Source organism: Pelodiscus sinensis, unplaced genomic scaffold, assembly GCF_049634645.1.
Source record: "Pelodiscus sinensis isolate JC-2024 unplaced genomic scaffold, ASM4963464v1 ctg35, whole genome shotgun sequence".
NCBI lineage: Eukaryota > Metazoa > Chordata > Testudines > Trionychidae > Pelodiscus > Pelodiscus sinensis.
This window is the reverse complement of record NW_027465908.1, coordinates 1,762,880-1,783,035: the sequence shown is the minus strand read 5'-3', so window position 1 is coordinate 1,783,035 and position 20,156 is coordinate 1,762,880. Positions and strand designations below refer to the sequence as shown.

At 49.5% G+C, this 20,156-nt stretch overlaps 1 protein-coding gene across 1 annotated transcript; it reads left to right on the top strand.

Annotated features, from left to right (window-relative positions):
* Positions 1 to 8,909: 8,909 nt before the first annotated feature.
* On the top strand, positions 8,910 to 18,857 carry LOC112547754 (spermatogenesis-associated protein 19, mitochondrial). The gene is made up of 7 exons (XM_025190746.2): positions 8,910 to 9,098; positions 9,183 to 9,239; positions 10,899 to 11,015; positions 12,205 to 12,296; positions 13,619 to 13,696; positions 16,114 to 16,198; positions 18,676 to 18,857. Exons 1-6 carry the CDS (start codon positions 8,925 to 8,927, stop codon positions 16,187 to 16,189), a joined length of 594 nt encoding a protein of 197 aa, XP_025046531.1. The 5' UTR covers positions 8,910 to 8,924; the 3' UTR covers positions 16,190 to 16,198; positions 18,676 to 18,857.
* The last annotated feature ends 1,299 nt before the right edge of the window (positions 18,858 to 20,156 follow it).

The following is a 20,156-nucleotide window of genomic DNA, read 5'->3' as shown; positions in this document are numbered from 1 at the left end:
CTATTGTACATTATCACTCCAGTGTAAAAACACTATGCAGGGGATGGGGAGAGTGTTTGTTTAAGCTAGTGGAGGCTGTATGTCTGGGTGTGCAGATCTTGCCTAGTATTACAGCATTCGGTTTTTCCATGTGCTGCTTCTGCGTGGATCTGTAGGGTTGTGGATGCTTCTTTTTAGGAGGCCCCGTGTGACGGGAAAGGTAATGGGCTGCTCCTGTGAATTAGGGATGTCTGCACCGAGAAGGCCCCTGTGGCTGTATTTCTGCTTCAGGCAATGTTTGACATTTATTTTTCTGAGAAGGGAATTTGTCCTTTATTTTTTTAAAGCCTTTTATGGGGAAACAAATGAGCCTTTTAGTTTTCAATTAAGAAATCCAAGCCCTTAACACCTCTGCAATTGCCATGGAAGTGGCATGGCTGTGTGTTCACAGCCCAGGCAGGCGGCCTCTGCATCGGATGAGCTGGGTCTGGGACAGCTGGAGAGAGAGGTTGGATTTGGTAATATTGTTGAAGAGGATACCGTTCTGCTGATTGTTCTGGGCCCCTCCGGAGCTTCTCCAGATGTAGGAGGCCCAAGAAGGGAACACCGTTATCTCACTGTGGCTTCCATTGGTTCCCAAGCCTTGTGGTCCCTCTGTCTTGGAGAGTGTTTTGTTGCCTTTACAAAACCTGCAGAACTCAGTGACACTGGCGGGGATGAGTGGGGCTGCGGGCAGCTGTAGCTGACGTTTAAAGATGATCTGTTTTGTTCAGCACATTGGAGTGGAGCAGCTCTCAGCAGCTATCGACTTTGTCTGCTGGAGGCCTCCAGTTTCCAGGGCATCCTCAGTGGAAGCACGGCTGTGAGTGGATTTGTTTGGTAAGCTTGGGAAGGCATGGAGACGTCGGAGGTTTCCAGGGAGCCCTTCGTGTGACCTCTAGACCGCTTCAGTTAGGGGCACGTTGTCTGTAGGTTTCACACTGTAGCATGGAATTCAGTTGCACACTGTAACAGAGCATCATCTATCTAGGTAACTCTATACCTGTCCTAAAAGGATCCCGGACTTTAAAGCCTCGGTTGGTGTCCTGTGGGACTGCCTTGTTCTGTCCTCTCACCCGAAGTCCTGTCTGTGGTAAAGGTTGAACCTCTCTAGTCTGGCACCCTCGGGACCTGACTGGTGCTGAATCAGAGAATTTGCCTGACCATGGGAGGTCAATATTGTCTAACAGCATTACCAACACTTCCACTGCTCACTGGGCTCTTACAAGAATTTTGGGGTAAATTAGAGCTAAATAACAGCACAGAACCCTGAGTCAGGACTGGTGGCTGTAAGCAAACTTTATGGGACAGCGAGAAACTTGGCCACACCCATGCTAAGTGGACATCCAGCTCACTAAAATCATGCCAGACCACGGATGTTGCTGGATCAGTGTGTGCCGGAGTGGAGAGTTTCAACATGTACAAGCAGAGATAGTGCAGGTGTAGTTTTAACTCCCCACAATTCCTCCTGCCCTGCAGGGTGCATTCCATAAAATAACCCCCCATTCCTGCATGAAAACAAAACCCTGCTCCCTTTCTCCTGGAGTTGTACTGGGGCAGGACTGGTGACTGCATGGTGGGTGCAATAGAGTGTACTAGGGATGGGTTTTTCCAGTTTTTCTGCAAAGCAGCATTGAGCCAAACCAGACAAGACTCTGAATTTGGGTGAGTCGAGGGGGAAGGTAATTTCTGAAAGACTGGAAAGACTCTCTTTAAATGTAAGCAGAAGGGCTGCCAAGAATCCTCACACTGGGTTTCCATTGCATTTTCCCGTTGCTGCCCGGCCCTGTGTCACCCACCGAGATTCCACAGGCAGAGAAGAGCAGAAGGACCTGTGTAGCTGAGCTGTGTAGCTCAGAAAGGGGAGCGGTCACCATGCTGGGGCATTAGCTGTACGACAGGTGGGAGAGACAAACGGATTCTCTTGAGACGAGTGGCAGAATTCCCGAGGACTTCTCCGAGACCGAGGATTGGCTCAAGACCTTGGGAAACGTGGGATCTGCTTTCAGGAATGAGCCGTAGGAAGTCCTGAGCGCTAATCCCGATTCTGATGCTCATTTCCCAGAGTGCCTTTGGGCTTATACGCTAGGAGCCAACCTCCCCTGCGGAGGATTGAGGCGTTCTTGTTTGCAGCGCTTTGAAGCTGGAATCTTGGCCTTGCAAAGTGCTAAGTAGTATTATGTGGACTCGAGGCTTGGAGCTTTTGGCTCCCTCTACCTCTTTCTCTTCCTCTTTGGGCATCTGACTCTGCACCACTGGCGACAGTGGGAGTTTTACCTGGGGCTTCAGTGGGAGCAGGCGCAGGCTCTCGATGACTAAAGGGGAGGCGTTGGCTACTGTTCCCATAATGCTCTGAAGTCGGAGGCCCGGGCAGAACCTCCCGTAGGTCCAGTCAGCATTTGCTGACTGAGGCTGAGCTGGTGGCTAGATACTGAGCAAAGGGCTTCGCCCTGGACTTGGAACAAGCAGAAGTGCGGGTCAGGGAAATGGTAGCATGGAGAGGATTTCTGGAGTGCGCAGGCCGCGCTCCTCCCATCACTGGCCCCGTTGCCTGCCTCTCTCTTGCTGAAAGGTGGCCTGGTTCCCTTGGACGTGGCCATGTAACTTCCATAGCTGAGTCCGTGTAGAGCTGTAAACGCTTGGTCTCCTTTCTAGCATGTGTGCTTTGTGGGTGACCTTTCTCCCCACTCTGCAGAGTAACCAGGCCCGTCACAAGTGCATGAGCATGGTCTAAAATCTGAAGGAAGATGTGGAAAATCCCATCTTCTCTCCCCTCTCCTACTGGGTCTCTTCACGGAAACAGCTCTGCCAGTGGGATAGGCAAGTTGCCTACGGCTGTAGGATTCTTTTGTAGTCTGTGTGACGCTGATCGTGTGGCTGCGAGGGGTGTGCACACTCCAGATATCACACTGATCTGTTCCCGCGCAGGCGAAGGAGCGCGTGTTGCCCACATCGCTTGGTTTGTGTCATGGGCTCCAGCTTTAAGAGCCCAGCCAGCAATAGTCTGGCGGACCTAAAAAGCCGTGGATTGTGGCTGGAGAAGCTCTTTGTGTCGTCCGACCACAAACCATGCGTGGCTTCCGAGGAAAATGACTGGTGATGTGACACGAAGGGATACACGCTCGAGGGACACAATCGCCCATTGCCTCCGTACTGAAAACGGTCACCTGCTAGCAGTCTTCTTACTTGTGACTTTCCCGCGAGGAGGAAAGAGCAAAGATAGAAAAGAACTGCAAAATATACTTCAACATCTTCCATCCCCCTTCCTTAACCCAAAGGGGTTGTACAGCAAGCAAGTAGGTAATGGGGCACAGAGTAAGAAATCCACCAGAGGTGACCTAAGGGCACTCTTCATATAGAACCGGCTCCAGTCCCTTACTCGAGATCTTACCTTGGGAAATTTCCACAGTTCCCAAGAAGGCACTGCATGGTGGAACGGTATCATGAACCAGCCCTTTGAGCTACGCTGTGCTACTATCACAGTCACTTCCAAAACTAGCCTGGTACACCACGCTCTGTACCAGGGTAACTCCGACCGGCTAAAGCATGAATGTAACCCGTTTGCAAGGAGTTCAAACTCTTCGAAACGGTGCAGTTTCTTTCATCAGTATAATCTGTTATGTTTCTTGATCTTTTATTCTTTTTTTTTTTTTTTTTTTTTAAGGGAGTGTTTCTAATGACAAGCCAAGATTTGTTCAAAGAAAAGCATGGTAGATGGCACGTCTAGATTGCATTGAGTAGCAGTAAACAAGTGAAACAGTCAGAAGGACAAGGGCTGTCCTTGGTTACCTTGTTCGCTTGTGTGGCTGACAGCTCTCTGAGCTTGGGACACTCACATTGTGATGGTTTTTTTGGGAGGGGGCAGGGGTGTTAGCAGCTTTCCCATTTCCCCCATCTTCCCCCCACCCCAGAAATCACTTACAGAAAAAAAGAGGAAAAATAATGGAGAAAAGACGTTTATGAAGCACACTTTCTACAGTAATATTAACTCTCTTGATGCCAAATGCAAACCAACGGCACCTCGTTTCCAACCTGATGCACTAGCATTTAGGGAGAAACCTTGGAGACATGCATCTGTTCACTTTCTTTTTTGTTTTTTTTTAATCACCAGCCCCAGTGTCCATCCATCTGCCATGCCCCTGTCCAGTGCAATGCAGGCTTTTGTTGGGGTTCTTGCGGGGCGAAGTGTTGGAGGGATTTGCTTTAAATGGTGGTTCTGGGAACTTCAGGATTTTTAAAAACCTTAAAATGAGAAGTAAAAGGGAGGGGACGTGAACACAGGGAGTCAAAGGCTTTTCATTATGGGCCTTGTAATACCTAGAGAGCTTATGTGGAAGCCCCCTAGAGGATCAGAGGTAACGAAGGGTTTTTCCTGAGCACTCTTTTGTGTTAGATCTGCCGTGTGACTGCTTGGTTGGAATGTCCCATCCATTCTCCTGCCCAGAAATGCTTAAGGGCCTACCTAACCTTTCAGGTCACAGTCCCAACCAATGTTCCCTCTAATCGTTTCATCCATGCGTGGAATACATTTTATGTGCGCTGAGGCATGTGCACCACCAGAAGAAACAAAAATCCTATTGATGGGCACTCTGCTAATCTGCTGGGCAGCATTTGAATTTCACCTGAATGGTCACAACAGCGCCCAGCTTACAGGGAACACTGGTCCAACCCCACTTCTGCCCGGTGATGTTCACAACGGCCAGTGCAAGGCATGAGGGCTGCTGACTGCAGAATGGATCTAGATGGGCTGGTGGTCTTGGAGATGCTTTTTCCCCCCATCAGTTTTTTCCCCTCTATGGGCTTTGCATACACACCCTCCTTTCTCCCCTGTGCTTAGTAACTACTTACTCTTCTTTTAGAATGACCCTACGATGGGGCATGGATGCCGTATCTACCACTCAGTCTCAAAATTTAAGACAAGACAACTTAGGACTTTCTGTGCAGACTTTGTTTGTATTTCTCTTGTGGGAAAACCCTACTGAATTTTAATAACAAATGACCACTTTTCTGTTGGTCTCTTGAGTCATCCTATGGAATTTAGTAGGAAATTATATCCCTATAGAATTGTGTAGGCTAGTTTGCAACTCCTATATAAAGCTTATCATTTTCTATTCAATGTGATAAGTTTAGAGCCTGTGGAACCCTGTTGAATTTCCACAGACCTCTAACGGTTTAATTCCCTGTTCAACCAGTGGGTTTTTTTTGTAGAACTCCAAGTGATCTTCTGTTGTGTAGGGTATTTTTTTTTTATTTCTTTCTTTTTCAGACAACTTGCCTATATTTAAAAATGACTTTAACCCTTGAAGACCATTCAACCTCGTCTCCATTTTTTGAATGTCGAGTATTACAATGTATAACACACATTAGGGTGCTCTTTGGTGCTGTTTAAATGGTAGCCAGTGGAACTGACTTTTTTTAAATAACAATAATAAAAGAAACTTTTGTCCCACTGGTTCCTTAATGTGCGTTGTTGTGGTTTTCTTTCTTTAATAAAGGTTCGTGATTTGAACTGAACTTCCGTGATCTCGGTTGCTGACATGTGCATGTCAAATCTTAGCCACTGGGCCCGGCCCATGTAGCGACGATGCCAGTCGCTGCTGCAAGTTGTGCAGGCTGTGTACCAGGTTAACAATAGTTTTTGAGTTTCGTATTCCTTTTTGTGTCAAAATTGCACAGATGCACACAGCAAAAATAGGCGACCTGAGCCCGAATGGCAACTAGAGGGTTAATTTTTAACTTCAGGTATGTTATTCAAGAGAATAAAATTTAAAAAAAAGAAGAAAAACAGAACACTATTTTTTCAGTAAGCTTTTTTTTTTCTGTAAACGATTTAGAAATAAATCCAAGACATGATGGTGCTGTACCAAAGCCTTATACAAAACTTATTCTGCGCTCTATATAATCTCCCGATAGCTGTATTGTTGCTCTCAGCCTCTGTTTTTGTGAAGGTCTGTAAAATACCAGCAGGGGGCAGTAAGGTCCTGGACTTGGCCCTGGAAGTTTAGCTAGTGCCAGTATTTTGTCACTCCAGAGCCCGGGCAGGGAGCCTCATTTCTGCTGGGGAAGGACGTTGGTCAAGTTTTGTCTGGCCCTTGACAGTGTAATGAGGGGAGGAAACAGGGATGATTCCCCTTGGGTCTCGGAGGGTCAATGCAACCTCCTGGGGAGGGACAGCTCCTTTTTGCTCCCCTCCCAGGCTGTCTCCTGGGAAGCTGACTGCAGAGAACCCTCAGGAATCTTAGTGTTTCCCTTGATGAGTTTGCAGGCCCAATTCTTGCCCCCTGCACTGATGCACTCCACTTTTGAGGTCTGTGGCTGGGCCTGGGTGTTACAGAACAAGGGAATTTGGCTCTAGCGGGAGAAATCTTCCAACTCAGCCATGCTGGCACTAGACCTGCTCGGGCCAAAGAAACACTGACTTTGCCTGGTTCTCTCTGTCAAACAGCATTTAGTCGTCCTTCTCCCCGGCACTCTTTGCCTGTCCCAAATGAAGAGCTAACCTGATTCACATTCACTGGAGGCAACTCCTACCCGCTTCTGGTTGGGTGGCTCTAAGCAATAAATCCACTCTGTCAGTCTGCCAAGGATGTTGGCCGCTGAGGCACTTGGGCTACTGCCAATTGAAACACAGAGTCTAACGTTAGGGGGAAATTAATGTGAAGCCCTGCCTTAATGTGACTGGCTAGTCCCTAGACCTTCACTTGCTGGTATTTTAAGGCCTGCTGAGTACTAAACAACTCATCACCAGTAACATTGCATGTCCATAGATTTGATTTAAAAAAAAATGTACCCAATTAAGAAATTATGGCAGTGTTGCAATGTTACGTAAAACTAGCCATTCTGTAGGAGAACGACGGATTTTGGAATCGATAACGTTTAACATTGAATTGCTCCTCATGTAACATTACTTTGCTTCAGAAATGTTTTGTATTTTGATATAAATAAACATTTGCTTAAAAAAGGCTGGCCTGTGGCATTTGCTTGCTTTCAGTTTCTTGCTCTGGGGCCATGTGCTAGTGTGAAATCCCTTTTTTTCTTGTGACTTCTCCTCTGTCCGTGGTCCAGCCGATGAGAACGTAAGAGCGGCCGCACTGGGTCAGACCAACGGTCTATCTAGCCCAGTGTCCTGTCTGCCGACAGTGGCCATTGCCAGGTGGCCCAGAGGAATGAGTAGAACAGGGAAACATCAAACGATCCAACCCCCGTCACACATTCCCAGCTTCTGACACAGTCACTTGGGATACTCCCTGTGTCCTGTAGGTGATGTTACGGGAATCTTCCCTGGCTCACGTGGTATCACTACTGTTGAGGTGAGTGACTGGAGAATTCTGACGTCTCCAGCATCTTACGGTCACATTAATCACATTACCCCCCGCGGCACGAGTGTAAATGATGAGACAAGAGAATCAATTATCAGAGGGGTAGCAATTATCAGAGAAGCAATGGAACTGAAGTTCCATGCCTGCCTGGGTAGGACTATCCCCTCCCTCTTCTGTGCTCCAGCCACCTCTCCACAGCCATACACACACAGAAAGTTCTTCATGTCCCAGGAGGTCACATAGTTGGGACACTACTGGTGTTGCCAGATCAGTCTGACCTTTCAGAGGAACCCTGAGAAGTCTATGGGAACAGACCCTGGAGTAGGACTAAACCACTGGCTTCAACTTTTTTTTTGTAAATCCTCCTCCCGGTAGGTTGGTTGATCTCCCCACCTTTTGCATCTTCTCAGGTCATGCCAGGCACAGTTCCCATGTCTCTTTTGCCATCAATCACACAATTGTTAGCTCCAGTCCGTTCATGGCAGCTTGATCAGCTACTGTCTTAACAACTAAGTTGTTCAGTCTCGGAACTTTTCGCTAACTCTCACTCCACCTATGAAACCCTTCGATTTTTGAGCAGAGTGGAGCAGTTTTTCAGGTACAAGTATTTCTCCATCGCAGCATGTCAGAGAAGGGATTGTGCTTTTTTCTTTTGTTGCGCACAAGGAGCAAAGCACTGTTCTAAGCTGCAGTTAGTTAGCAACTTTCCACCTGGAAGATCCCAACATTCTTCCCAAACCCTATACAGGAACCTTTTCACCCACTGCTCAAATGCAGACCCCTCTGGTGTGGAGTACAGCAGCTGTTTCTACAGCGACGTGACACAATTGTTTTGGGGCAGGAAGCGAAGAATCCCGTAAAAACAGCTGCGAGGATTTAGGGCGGTAGATGGCCCTACTTAACCATGTCTAGCTAGACAGTGGAAAGCCTTCGGGGAATAGGATTAATGCCTCAGATCTTACGAAAATCACCGTGGGATAGTTAGTGGCCCGTGCTGCAGCTTTGTGTCAGGTGGGAAAGACGGCGGCTCTAGTGGCAGAGTGCCTCTTAGCACCAGGCTGGGGTGTTGGCCCAAGGAGCCAGTGGGCAGTGAATCACCCCACCTCCCTGCAGCACCTGGTACCCTCCACGAAGAGGAAAAGATCTTCCCGTAAACACCCTTGCTGCAGAAAGCACTGGCTGGTCCCCCCCAACTCTGGCCAGGGATTTGTAAAACCTGAATTCCAGGGCCCAGCTTGGCAACAAACACCTGGGCACGCCCTGCGTGCGTCCGTTCCCCAGCTATAAAATGGGGAGAATGCTTCCCTGTCTTGCCGGGGGCTGGGAGGTGGCCAACTACCCCTGATCTTCCGTTAGGCACTCCAGAGCGTGTGGTGCTCTAGCACCCTTAGCAAGGAGGGCCTAGGTACCTGGTAACATCCAAAGGAGGATTAGAGGCTGGAGAAGGGAGAGTCCCTACTCAGGAGCCTCCTCCTTGCCTCTTGCAGGAGCGGCCTGTGTGTGTGGGAGGCAGCACCAGGAGGCAGCGGGTTGCTGCCCGTTGCCATTGTTACCGCGTCAGCGGTTGCGGTGCCGTGGAATCCAGTGATGGAACAATGCTGCCCCCTCCGCCAGGATTCTTACGGCCAAAGAGGGGAGCTGAGGCTGAGGGAGCGGACGCCTCCCGGGGAAAGGGTCCCCAGGATGATTATTTCCACGTGGGCGGTGTACATCTTATTCCGTAAATGCATTGGCCACCGGTTCCCATCCAGCAGGGCTACGGTGAGAGAGCAATGGGCTTAGCTGCAGACTCCCCGTGGAGGGACAAGCACGAGGTTAATGCCCACCCTGTCTGATTCCTTGCAGGACATGGAAGTTATGGAGACCGAGATGCTGTCTGTGCTCGAGCACTGGCTGAGGAAGGTGAGCGTAAGCGCCCGAGAGCAGTGGCGTGTCAGAACTAGAGCGAGGTCCTAGCCAAGAAGAGGCCGGCAAGGGCGACAACCAGGAAATGGGGCACCGCGCGAGCACCCGGCTGGGAACGGGGCACTGAGCCCTGATTTGACAGTTCAGTGGCTGTCAAAAAATTGGGAGGGTTTTGATGCTTTGGTACCTTGCTAACCCCAGAGGTGGGGAGCAGCATCAGAGCCTGGTTCTGCTACATTGATACTAACTAGGGGGACCCTGGATTTTAATGTTTCGTTACCCAGATGCTAACGAGGAGGGAACCAAATGGATGAGGTTCAACAAGGACAAGTGTAGAGTCCTGCTCTTGGGACGGAAGAATCCCAAGCATTGTTACAGGCTGGGGACCGACTGGCTAAGTAGCAGTTCTACAGAAAAGGACCTGGGGGTTACAGTGGATGAGAAGCTGGATATGAGTCAACAGGTCGCCCTTGTAGCCAAGAAGGCTAATGGCGTATTAGGGTGCATTAGGAGGAGCGTTGCCAGCAGATCCAGAGAAGTGATTATTCCCTATTTGGCTCTGATGAGGCCGCATCTGAAGTATTGTCCAGTTCTGGGGCCCCCACTACAGAAAGGATGTGGATGCATTGGAGAGGGTCCAATGTAGGGTGACCAAAATGATTAGGGGGCTGAGGCACATGACCTATGGGGAGAGACTGAGGGATTTGGGTTTTAGTCTACAAAAGAGAAGAGTGAGGGGGGATTTGAGAGCAGCCTTCAACTTCCTGCAGGGAGGCTCCAAAGAGGATGGAGAGAGGCTGTTCACAGTACTGCCAGATGGCAGAACAAGGAGCAATGGGATCAAATTACAGTGGGGGAGGTCTAGGTTGGATATTAGGAACAACTATTTCCTTGGGGGGGTGAAGCACTGGGCTGGGTTCCCTAGGGAGGTGGTGGAATCTCTATCCCTGGAGGTTTTTATTTCCCGGCTTGACAAAGCCCTGGCCGGGTTGATTTAGTTGGATTTGGTCCTGCCTCGGGCAGGGGGCTGGACTTGATGACTCCTGAGATGTCTTCTAGCTCTGGTTCTATGATTCTAATGCCCAGGTGTCGGATGGATACGGATGAGGGGACATGGTTTTAGTGTCTGGGTTCTTGGGTGATAACCTAGATGGAGGGGCGAAATCTAGTTTCATTCCCAGCTGGCTCAGCATCAGGGCTTGTTCTGCAAAAGCCTATCTTTGAGAACAATGTCCTTCAACAGGCGGGAAGGGCTTGTGGTTTTGGTCCTCAGCTGTCAAATCCCCTGAGGGTATCCTTACTTCAGTCCACCTTCGAGGTGATTTCTTTGTCTAAGATCCACTCTAGTGTCTGTTTTATAAGGCCAGGATGTCCTCTCCTCATTGGGGCTGTATCAGATATTCGAGGACTTTTGGCAGATTCAACTCTTGTACCCTTCTATGTCTCCAGGTGGGATGGGACCGGCAAGTGTTTTCCCTGGGTGGATAGTTGCTTTGTTATTAGCCCACAGTTCTAAAGAATGATACAGTAAACCCCCAAGTGCGTAGGGACCGTTGAGATCCAACACCTGCACCGTTCATCTAGCCACTGGCCTGCCTCAGGAGTTGCAGGCAACGCTGCCGAGGAAAGTTGTTGCTCTTTTTGCTTCCCTTTCAGATTGAAGAAGAAGCATCTAAGATCTTTAGGCAGAAACTGGAAAACAAGGCGGAAACCACAGTAGAAACCAAAGCGACCTCTACTGCTGGCCAAGATTTGGGAACAATGAAGTCACAGGTATCTTCGCCAGAACAGTGTCCGTGGGGACCAGGACTGAGAGGTGGATGGGGTCTGTGATTCTGTACAGAAAGAGGGGGAAGATCAGAGCCCGAGAGGCCTAGTAACACCGTTGCCCCATGAAGCACTATGAATAGGCTGGGCTAGCGTGGCCAAGGAGGCATTCGCTGCTCCAACACCTTAACAGCAAGTGAGGTGTGAGAACCTGAATGGAACTAGCTACAATAGTAGGTTTTCCTTCTGGTGATGACACCGGGCCTGGCTATGCCAGTGAAACCGTAGCAGCTATAGGTTGCTGGACTCTGCTGGGCCTTCCCCAGGACTGGGCTGAAAGCATTCCTTGTGTCCGCCAAACCCCAGACGGCCAGGTTCCCTCGGGCTCAACACCCTCATCCAGAGCCAGGCTATCGAGTTTTTCTCTCCCCTTTTGGTATTTTCCAAACAAGGTCTCCGTTTTCCAAAATGTTCAGCAGCCGGCTCTGCCCGGCATGCCCTTTGTGTGCCGAGCTCTTTTGGAAAATCTGGCCCTTGCTGGTTAGAATGGTGCCCTTCTCCACAGAGGAAAAACTTCCCAAGCCGTCATTCCCCTGTGCCTTTTGGAGTGGCTCCTGGTTTCCTTTGTCATCCCTTGCTGTGCAGATGAAGGGCTATTCAGATCTCATAAGAACGGCCGTACTGGGTCAGACCAAAGCTCCATCTAGCTCAGTATCCTGTCTACCGACAGTGGCCAGCACCAGGTGCAAGGTGACCCAGTCACGTCGGATAAGCTTATAGATAAATAAACAGCTGATCTGGTCCAATGCCCACTGGAATTAGCCGAAAGTCTCTCATTTGTCTTGGCTTCAGATTGGACTCTTGGAGCTTGAGGAACAAGGAACAGGGTGGGTTTGGTTTTTTTTTGCTATGCACACTGGTGGTTGCAGTGCTCTGATCCAGTATGGGAAATCCTGCTCTCCCCTGTCTTCCATGTGAACATGAAAAACAGCCTTTCCACAAACCTGAAATGCCCCTGCTTTGCATTCAGGTGTAATAGACACTTCTCAGCTGCCACATTGGTCTCCTTAATGTTGAAGTAAAGTAGATTTTAAAGGGGGGTGGTGGTTCTGGTTCAGATTCTGAGCTGCGTTTCATCCTATTTCCTTTCCTGCTGCTATGAATAATAAGATCTGCTCTCCCCTGCTCTCCCTAGACCATTCAAGTCTCTAGCACAAGCCTGCCAGTGTCCTCATCCAGCCACAGTCTTCTGGAGGAGAGGACAAATATCCAGCTCATAAGATGGAGGTAGTATCCCTTGTAGTTATCCCATTGGAATTCTGCAAGGTACAGAGCTGGAGTAGGAAAGCGAAAGCCACGCAGAAGCAAGAGGGGGAAACAGAGAAGGCGATGAATGAAATGTGGTGCTTATGAAAGACGCAGAGAAATTGGAGAAGGTCCAGAGAAGAGCAACAAAAATGATGAAAGGTCTAGAGAACATGAGCTATGAGGGAAGGCTGAAAGAATTGGGCTTGTTTAGTTTGGAAAAGAGAAGACTTGAGAGGGGACATAACATCTTTCAAGTAACTAAAAGGGTGTTACAAGAAGGAGGGAGAAAATTGTTCTCCTGAAGCTCTGATGACAGAATAAGAAGCAATGGGCTTAAATTGCAGCAAGGGAGGTTTAAATTGGGTTAGGAAAAGCTTCCTACCTGTGATTAAGCGCTGGAATAAACTACCTAGGGAGTTGATGGAATCTCCGTTAGTGGTGATATTTAAGAGCAGGTTAGACAGACACTTGTCAGGGATGATCCAGACGGTGCTTGGTCCTGTTGAGAGTGCAGGGGACTGGACTTGGTGACCTCTCAAGATCCCTTCCAGTTCTGGTATTCTATGAGCTTTAATGGGAGCCAATGGATTCAGGACTGGACCAAAAGACCAGATCTGGTGTACATCAGTGTGGTGAAATCAGTGATGTGCTGGTTTATGCCAGCTGAGGGTCTATACCAAAGTGGGTGGTGTTTGGTCATGTATCAATGGAGTTTATATGCAACTATGTTGCAATGTATATTTAAAAAAAAAAAAAAGCCGCAAACTTAACAGCCTCATGTTATACTGCCCAGGGCAGCAATTTTGATCTCTTGGTGGTTCTAGAACTATCATTACAATGGGGAGGTGACCTTGTTAGTCTGCAACTTTAAAAACAATGAATAGTCTTGAAGTGGGTAAAACGCACTTCATTAGATGAGTTGGAGTTGGAGTGGCAATTACAGAATCCAGGGTATATATAACAGCAAAAGAAGTACCTGTCCATTGTAGGACCAGTGTTTAATGAAGCTAATTGAGTCAGGCTGGATGTGTCCTATTCATAGCTTTTCATGTGTAAATGTGAATATCAAAGGTGAGGGGAATTGCTTCTGTCGTGCATTAACCAGTTTATTCAAGCTCAGATTGATCGTATCAAACTTGTAAATGACAGGAGCACTTTTAGCATAGAGCATTGGTTGCACTGAGAGAACATAAAGGTTGGGGACCTCCACAGAACTGGGCATGGAGGGCCTGTTGGGGGAGGTACTTTATTGGTGACCAGGCCACCCTGATAAAAATACTGGAATGGACTTTTTCTTGCAGTCACACCCGGATCTATCGGGTATCAAGCGAGATCAGAAACGAAGCCATGCGGGAGAGGCTGGAAAAAGTACGCAACAGGTGAGAGCCTCTTGGCCAGGCCCTTCATGGGCTGGCAGGTGTTTACTGAGCTTCTGCCCAAAAGCTGCCAGATGCTGCCCCCGTCTCAAGGCTGATGCAGTGGGATTATGCAGGTGCTGGAATGGAAACTGCATGCTGGAGCACTAGGGTGATATTGTTAGGACACTGGGAGAAGATAAGAATGACCATAGGTCCATCTAGCCCAGTTCTCGGTCTGTTGACAGTGGCTAATGCCAGATGCCCAAGATGGAGGGAACACAACAGGTAATCATCACGCTACTCCTCTCCTGTCATCCATTTTCAGACAGAGAATCAAGGGACATCATTTCTACCAATCCTGGCTAATAGCCATTGATGGACCTAACCTCCATGAATTTATCTAGCTCTTTTTGGAACCCTGTTAAAGTCCTAGTCTTCACAACATCTTCTGGCAAGGAGTTCCACAGGTTAACTGCTCTGAGTGGGGGGAGAAAACTTCCTTTTGTTTGTTTTAAACCTGCTACCTATTAATTTAATGTGGTGACCCTCTAGATCTTATGTTATGGGAACAAGTAAATAACACTTTACCTTATTCACTTTTTCCACACCAGTCATGATTTTATAGACCTCTACCATATTCCTGCCTTACTCTCTTTTCTAAACTGAGAAGTTCCAGTCTTTTTAATCTCTCTTCATAGGGGACCCATTCCAAACCCCTCATCATTTTTGTTGCCCTTTTCTGAACCTTTTCCAATGCCAGTGTATCTTTTTTGAATTGAAGTGACTACATCTGTATGCAGTATTCAAGATGTGGCTGTACCATAGTCTTATATAGTGGCAATAAGATATTCTGCCTTATTCTCTTATCTCTTTTTTTTAAATAGTTCCTAACATTCTATTTGCCTTTTTGACAGCTGCTGCACAGTGAGTGGATGTTTTCAGAGAACTATCCACAATGACGCTCTTGTGTAGTTGTAGTTAAATTAGTCCCCATCATAGCGTATGTATAGTTGGGATTATTTTTTCCAATGTGCATTACTTTACATTTTACAATATAGACAGGACTAGGGGGAAGGGCTTGGGACCCCAGGGGTCAGAGCCAGTATCAGAGTCAAGAATCAAGCTGAGGTTTGAGTCGAGCCAAGAGTCAAAACTGGACAGTGTCAGAAATCAGGCAGAGGGTCCAATACCAGCTAGTGGATCGCAGTTCCAGGGGTCGTTCAGGAGTCAGAGCTGAGAGCTTGGAGACAGAGAAGCAGACCGGTCACGCAAACTAACTAGGGATCCTCCTCGTTGCCTGGACACATCCTGGTACACCTCATGGGCGTACATGGGGATGCAGCGCCAACCAGGGACTGCTAAGACACTCTATCAGATCAGCTGAGGTGAAATGTCCTGGGACATTGAACCTCTGCAGACTGTGGGTTGCAGGGAGTGGCCAGGTTACAGGTGCTATTGCCTGGGGCTGTGGGGATGTCATTTGGCTGCCTAGTAGCCCTGCAGGCCTGAATCCAAGTTGTGTTGTGTCTTTATGCCTGATACTCCAAGTGGGTCCCAGGGAAAACTCTGCTAGGCCTCCATATCCGAGAGAGAATTCAGACATTTGTGCTACTATCTAGGTTTGCCACCACTTGGAAATCCAACAAAAGTCCTCGAAACCAGGTGTTCTTCCAGAAGGAGAGCCCAGGTTTCTTGGCTGTCCAGGGTCTTCCCTGGCTAGACATCAAGTCAATTGTCACCGTACTACCACAGCTGCTCTGCCAGCTGGAAACGAACTCCTTGTCCCTTTGGCACAACCAAAGCACAAGGGGAATTTCAAGTGAACGGCAAGATGGAATGTTTCCATGTGGAACAAAAGAAATACATTTTCTCTCCACATGTGTTTAAACAGCGAAGCCTAGGGTGCCTCTTAGAATGATAGGGCCGAACATTGATATGGAAAAGGAAAATACTGAGTGCTGATAGTTAATGCAAAAATTTTTGAAGAGAGAACACAGCCCCCTGCTTCTGGGTTTAAGCCAGTCTCCAGAGATTTGGGGATAGGGTTAGGCCTTAGTAAGGACAGTTTATCCCACCTCAGCATATTGTAACAGTCTTGCACCTTCCTGTGAGACCTCTTGTCTGGCCACTTGTCCTGGCTGTTCTTATGTGTCAGGGCATCTGTAAGACGTCCAGTTCTAGCTTATACCTCTGCAGATTCAACTGCAACATGTGCTTTGTCAGGGCGTTTACCAGTTGAAGATTGAAGTGTAGCTCTCCCTAAATGACCTCCGGGTGCAGGACACTGATATCAGAACCCAAATTCTGCAGTTAGGCAGTAACACAGCTCACGTCCTGCAGTGATAGGCATGTGTGCAAAACCAGGAGCTGGAGAGATGGAAGATCTCCCCGGTGCATTGCCGAGTCTGGCACCTCCCTATAATGTCTTGTTTCTTCAGCGTGTCCCAGGTCATGCTCCAAGCAATGCAGAACAACAGGTCGAACACGGATATCCGAGCCACAGTTTCAAGCTAAATATAACAGGTAAGATGTATGGGCCGTTGGAGATGAGATGCATTCCTGGGTTCAGTGCTCTTTGCTTTCCCAAACCTGCCCCTGGGAGTTATTTTAGAGGGGCTGCCGTATTGCCACCTTTACTTCTGCGCTGCCTTCAGCGCTGGGAGGGGGGTCGCCGACTGAAGTCCCACCCTGCGGGGAGCAGCACAGAAGTAAGGGTGGCGATACCACCCCGTGCCATCTTTACTCATGAGCTGCTGCTGGCAGTGATGCTGCCTTCAGAGCTGGGCTCCCAGCCAGCAGCCGCCGCTTTCCAGCTGCCCAGCTCTGAAGGCAACGCCTACACCAGCAGCAATGCAGACGTGAGGATTGAAATGCTGCAACTCTCCTCCTACAGTAACCTTGTGACTCCCCCATTCCCCTTTGCCTCAGAACCCCTGCCATTACACCGCCATGACATTTCACATTTCAATAGCTGAAATGGACCATGAATTTGATAGGCGTTGCACACCTGACTTAGGCATCCACGGACGTCTGAAACTGGGCTCCCCACGGTGGCTCAGTGGAACCTTGCTGACCTTATCTCTCCTGTGCAGAATCCCACGGGATCCGGTCCCATGCCATCCTGGCTGGCCATTTTGGGATTGTGTCAACTGTCGCTCTAAGCCACCCAAGGGGCTGAGGGTTCACTTACTTCATCAAGTTCTACCAGGACTGCTTGCTGTCAATACCTGAAAACGGCCTGGGAAGCTGTCCCGGCCAGCAACTGCTTGCCAAGTCCATCTGTGTGGACTAGGCCAGAGGGAAGGCACCGAGTTTCTTTTCCATTGCCTGGGGTAGGCCTGGTATTTTGCCCAGTATTTTGCCCTACACAGGGAAAGGTGGTGATTCTGTTCATCTTTGCTTTCTGTTCTCAATGGGCTCCGATTCCTGTTCACCAAGAGTTAGGGAGCGAGGAAAGTCTATAGTTCTAGGCAATGTTCCCTCTAATTTTTTCCATCCATGTGCGGAATAATTTTTGTTCTCTGCGCTGAGGCATGTGCAAAACCAGTAGAAACACATGCTGCCAGCGGTGGGCCATTTGAATCTCCCCTGGGTGGCCACCCAAACACTCAGCTTACCGGGGTCACTGGTTCTGGGGTCTAGTTGTATCTTGACCCCCAAAGTCAAGTGTTGGGTTCTGGCCTGGGCTCTGGTGGTACGCAGAGGAGCTGTGATGGCCCCCAGGCAAATCCCCACCTGTTTTGCAGAGAAACACAGTAAATCAGCGAAGGGCAAGAATAGTGAGTGGGTTGTATGAGTGGTCCTACTTCATCTCTGTAGGCCACATGATCAATGGCGGGCAACCTGCAGCCCGTGCACCCCCTCTCTGCCCCCTTCCTCCACGTCCCACTGGAGCCCCACACTTCTTACTCCTCCTGCCTCCCAGCACTTCCAGAGTGCCACGAATCTGCTGATTGTTGCTCTCCACTCTTCTGCCTCCCTCCCAGAGCTGGAGTGCTGCAAACGCACACAGGCGGTCCACACACCACAGGTTGCCCACCACAGTGATAGATGCTGGCAAACACACTGGGGCTGGTCTAGCTTGTGCTGCCCTCTGGAGCAGAGAGCATCCAGGAGAGACATAAGTGGTTTAAACAGCAAGGAGCCCTGTGGCACCTTAAAGGCTAACGTTTCTTTGGGTATCCGCTTTCGTGGGTCAAAACCGCTTCGTCAGGTGCATGGAGTTTTGCGGAGGTGGTTTGAAAGACACCCTTGCCGCCTCCTCCTCCCAGAACGCCTCTTCTGTGTGGTGGCTCCCGAGACGCCTGGCACAAGAGCTAGCCCAAAGCCTGGAGTAACCCTGATCCCCTTGGTGAGATATTGGGCTCTGCCGTGGCCTGAGCCAAGCTGACTAACTTAGCATCTCTGAAACCCGGGGCCTTTAAGGTGAGCTGAGCCGGCCAGCCACATGCTGAGGCCCCTCCGAGGCCAGGTTTGAAGATGTTGGCCTTGACTTCTCCAGGCTGGTGCGACACGGGACAAGAATCCTCCTCTTCTTTGTGGGGCGAGAGGGGTTGTGAAAGGCCGTTAGCAGCTTTGATGCTGAGGTCAGCTGGGCTGCGCTTACGAGAGCTCTCTGCGGGCCATCCCGTCCTGGCAAGAGTCCTGGCTGGTGAGAGCCGGTAGGGATGGAGTCCTCTGGTCGGTAGGGTACAGTGCCAGCCTCCCCTCCTGAAGAAGTGTCCATTGGCCTGTAAATCGTTACAGATCTATGTGCTACGGCTAGTGAGGACTGTTAGCAATGAGGCAGGAAGCTGTTTGAACGAAAGTACTGCTGTCTAAGTTTTGCATGCACCTCCAGCCGAGGGCAATGGGGTTGTAAAACTCCTTAAATAACAGAAGTGCTTTGTGCTCGGTGGGGAAAGGTGCTAATCCTATTTACCTCCCTAGGATTCTGTCCCATTGGCTCACCCAGTGCCCTAGCGCTCGTACTCAATGCTCGCTTGCTTTTTCTTTTGCAGAGATGTGTCCAGTCTGGGCCTCCCACTGCCGAGATGGGCTGCATTGGAAAATTTTTCCTCCAACCCTTTCTGAGCAAGTCTGGCAAAAGTATTGTATTGTTATGACAACGGCCTTACACCTCCTCTTTTGTACACCCGAGATGGTCATTAAAGACGCTTGTTATGTAGAATACGACTTGCCCGCTCTAAGGCAAAGCTGTATTCAGGGGGGCATGTCTGTGCAGCTCTCTGGCCTGCATAGCAATGACAGGCCACAAGATGGGGATGTTGACTTGCAAGATGGCAGTGCAGCGAGATGGAGGGGAGGAGAAAGAGAGAGAAGGTGGCGGGAATGAAGGAAGTGAGGGGACCCCAGAGGAATAAAGTAACATGCATGACCGTAAAAGCCCAGAGGTGTTTGTGCCTCTCTCTTGTCTGGCAGTGCCCAAGATGCTCCCCACCTATGTAAAGTCCCCGCCTCAGAGGCTAACAATTTAAGGCTGGCCAGACATTAAGGAAAGGGGAAATCGCAATTTTTATCCATATCATCCAGCTGCCCTGCAGGCGGTGGGAAATGTTTTAGAGGGACCGAAAGGGGAAGGAGTCTGAGGGGCTCTACTGTGTGAGGTGGCTGGGTGATGTAGGCACAGATGTGAGTATCTCAGAATCCCCCCGCTTCTCCAGAAGGAGGGAATCGCTGCGTCAGCTCTGATTTTCCATATCGGAACCCTCCTCCAATAGCCTTTTGGACACGAGTTGCCCCCTGAGAGGAGAAATCTGCCCCAGGCTCTATGTAGACTTGTGTAGTTGCATTGCTCAGTGACTGGTCCCTGCTGTGCTTGGTGCTGTACAAACACAAGATACCGGCCTGTCCCCGATGGGCTTACCAGCTGGAGCAGCGCTGGCAGGGCTGTGCTGAGGACTTGCTGCTGAAAAGTCCCCTGAGGCTCCTTGTCATTCTTATTCTGTGATTACTACTTGTGGTTGGGGAGCCCCTACGAGACCTTTGATCCGGGGCCTTATGGTGCCAAGTGCTTCAGAATCCTGGACCAGCGCACAGATCGTAAGGAGGAGACACGTATTAGACACGATGCGCCTAATGGGCTGTGTGAGGAGACAATAAGGCCACGGTGGTCAGCGTGACGGGGCAGTGCCCTTAGCAAACCAGCAGTCGGTCTGTTGTCAATCATCAGTTGCCTTGTCTAGTAATTGCTTCCCTAACCCCCATAGTCACCCCCTGCCCTTGGCTGCTGCCTCTCTGGGACCCCAACCTCCTGCCGAGTGCTGCTGCTTTGATCCCTCCCAGCAGACCCCCCCTCCTCCCCAGAGAGCATAGCAAGACACCTGGTTTCACCTGCTGCCGATCCTTGCTCTCTCGCTAGCTGGTCCTCCTGCTTGTTGGGCAGCAACAATACACCCCATGTGAGGGAGAGAGGGGGCAAAGCCATTGTTATGGCGATTACAACCCAGCTTCTCCAAGCTGCTGGCAGGAGCAAACTCAT

Excerpts from the sequence above, each read along its gene's own strand:
- LOC112547754 (XM_025190746.2), top strand. The coding sequence starts at position 8,925 with ATGGAACAATGCTGCCCCCTCCGCCAGGATTCTTACGGCCAAAGAGGG. Across the intron at positions 9,099-9,182 it reads TCCCATCCAGCAGGGCTACG|GACATGGAAGTTATGGAGAC; the intron begins GTGAGAGAGCAA and ends GATTCCTTGCAG. Across the intron at positions 9,240-10,898 it reads TCGAGCACTGGCTGAGGAAG|ATTGAAGAAGAAGCATCTAA; the intron begins GTGAGCGTAAGC and ends CTTCCCTTTCAG.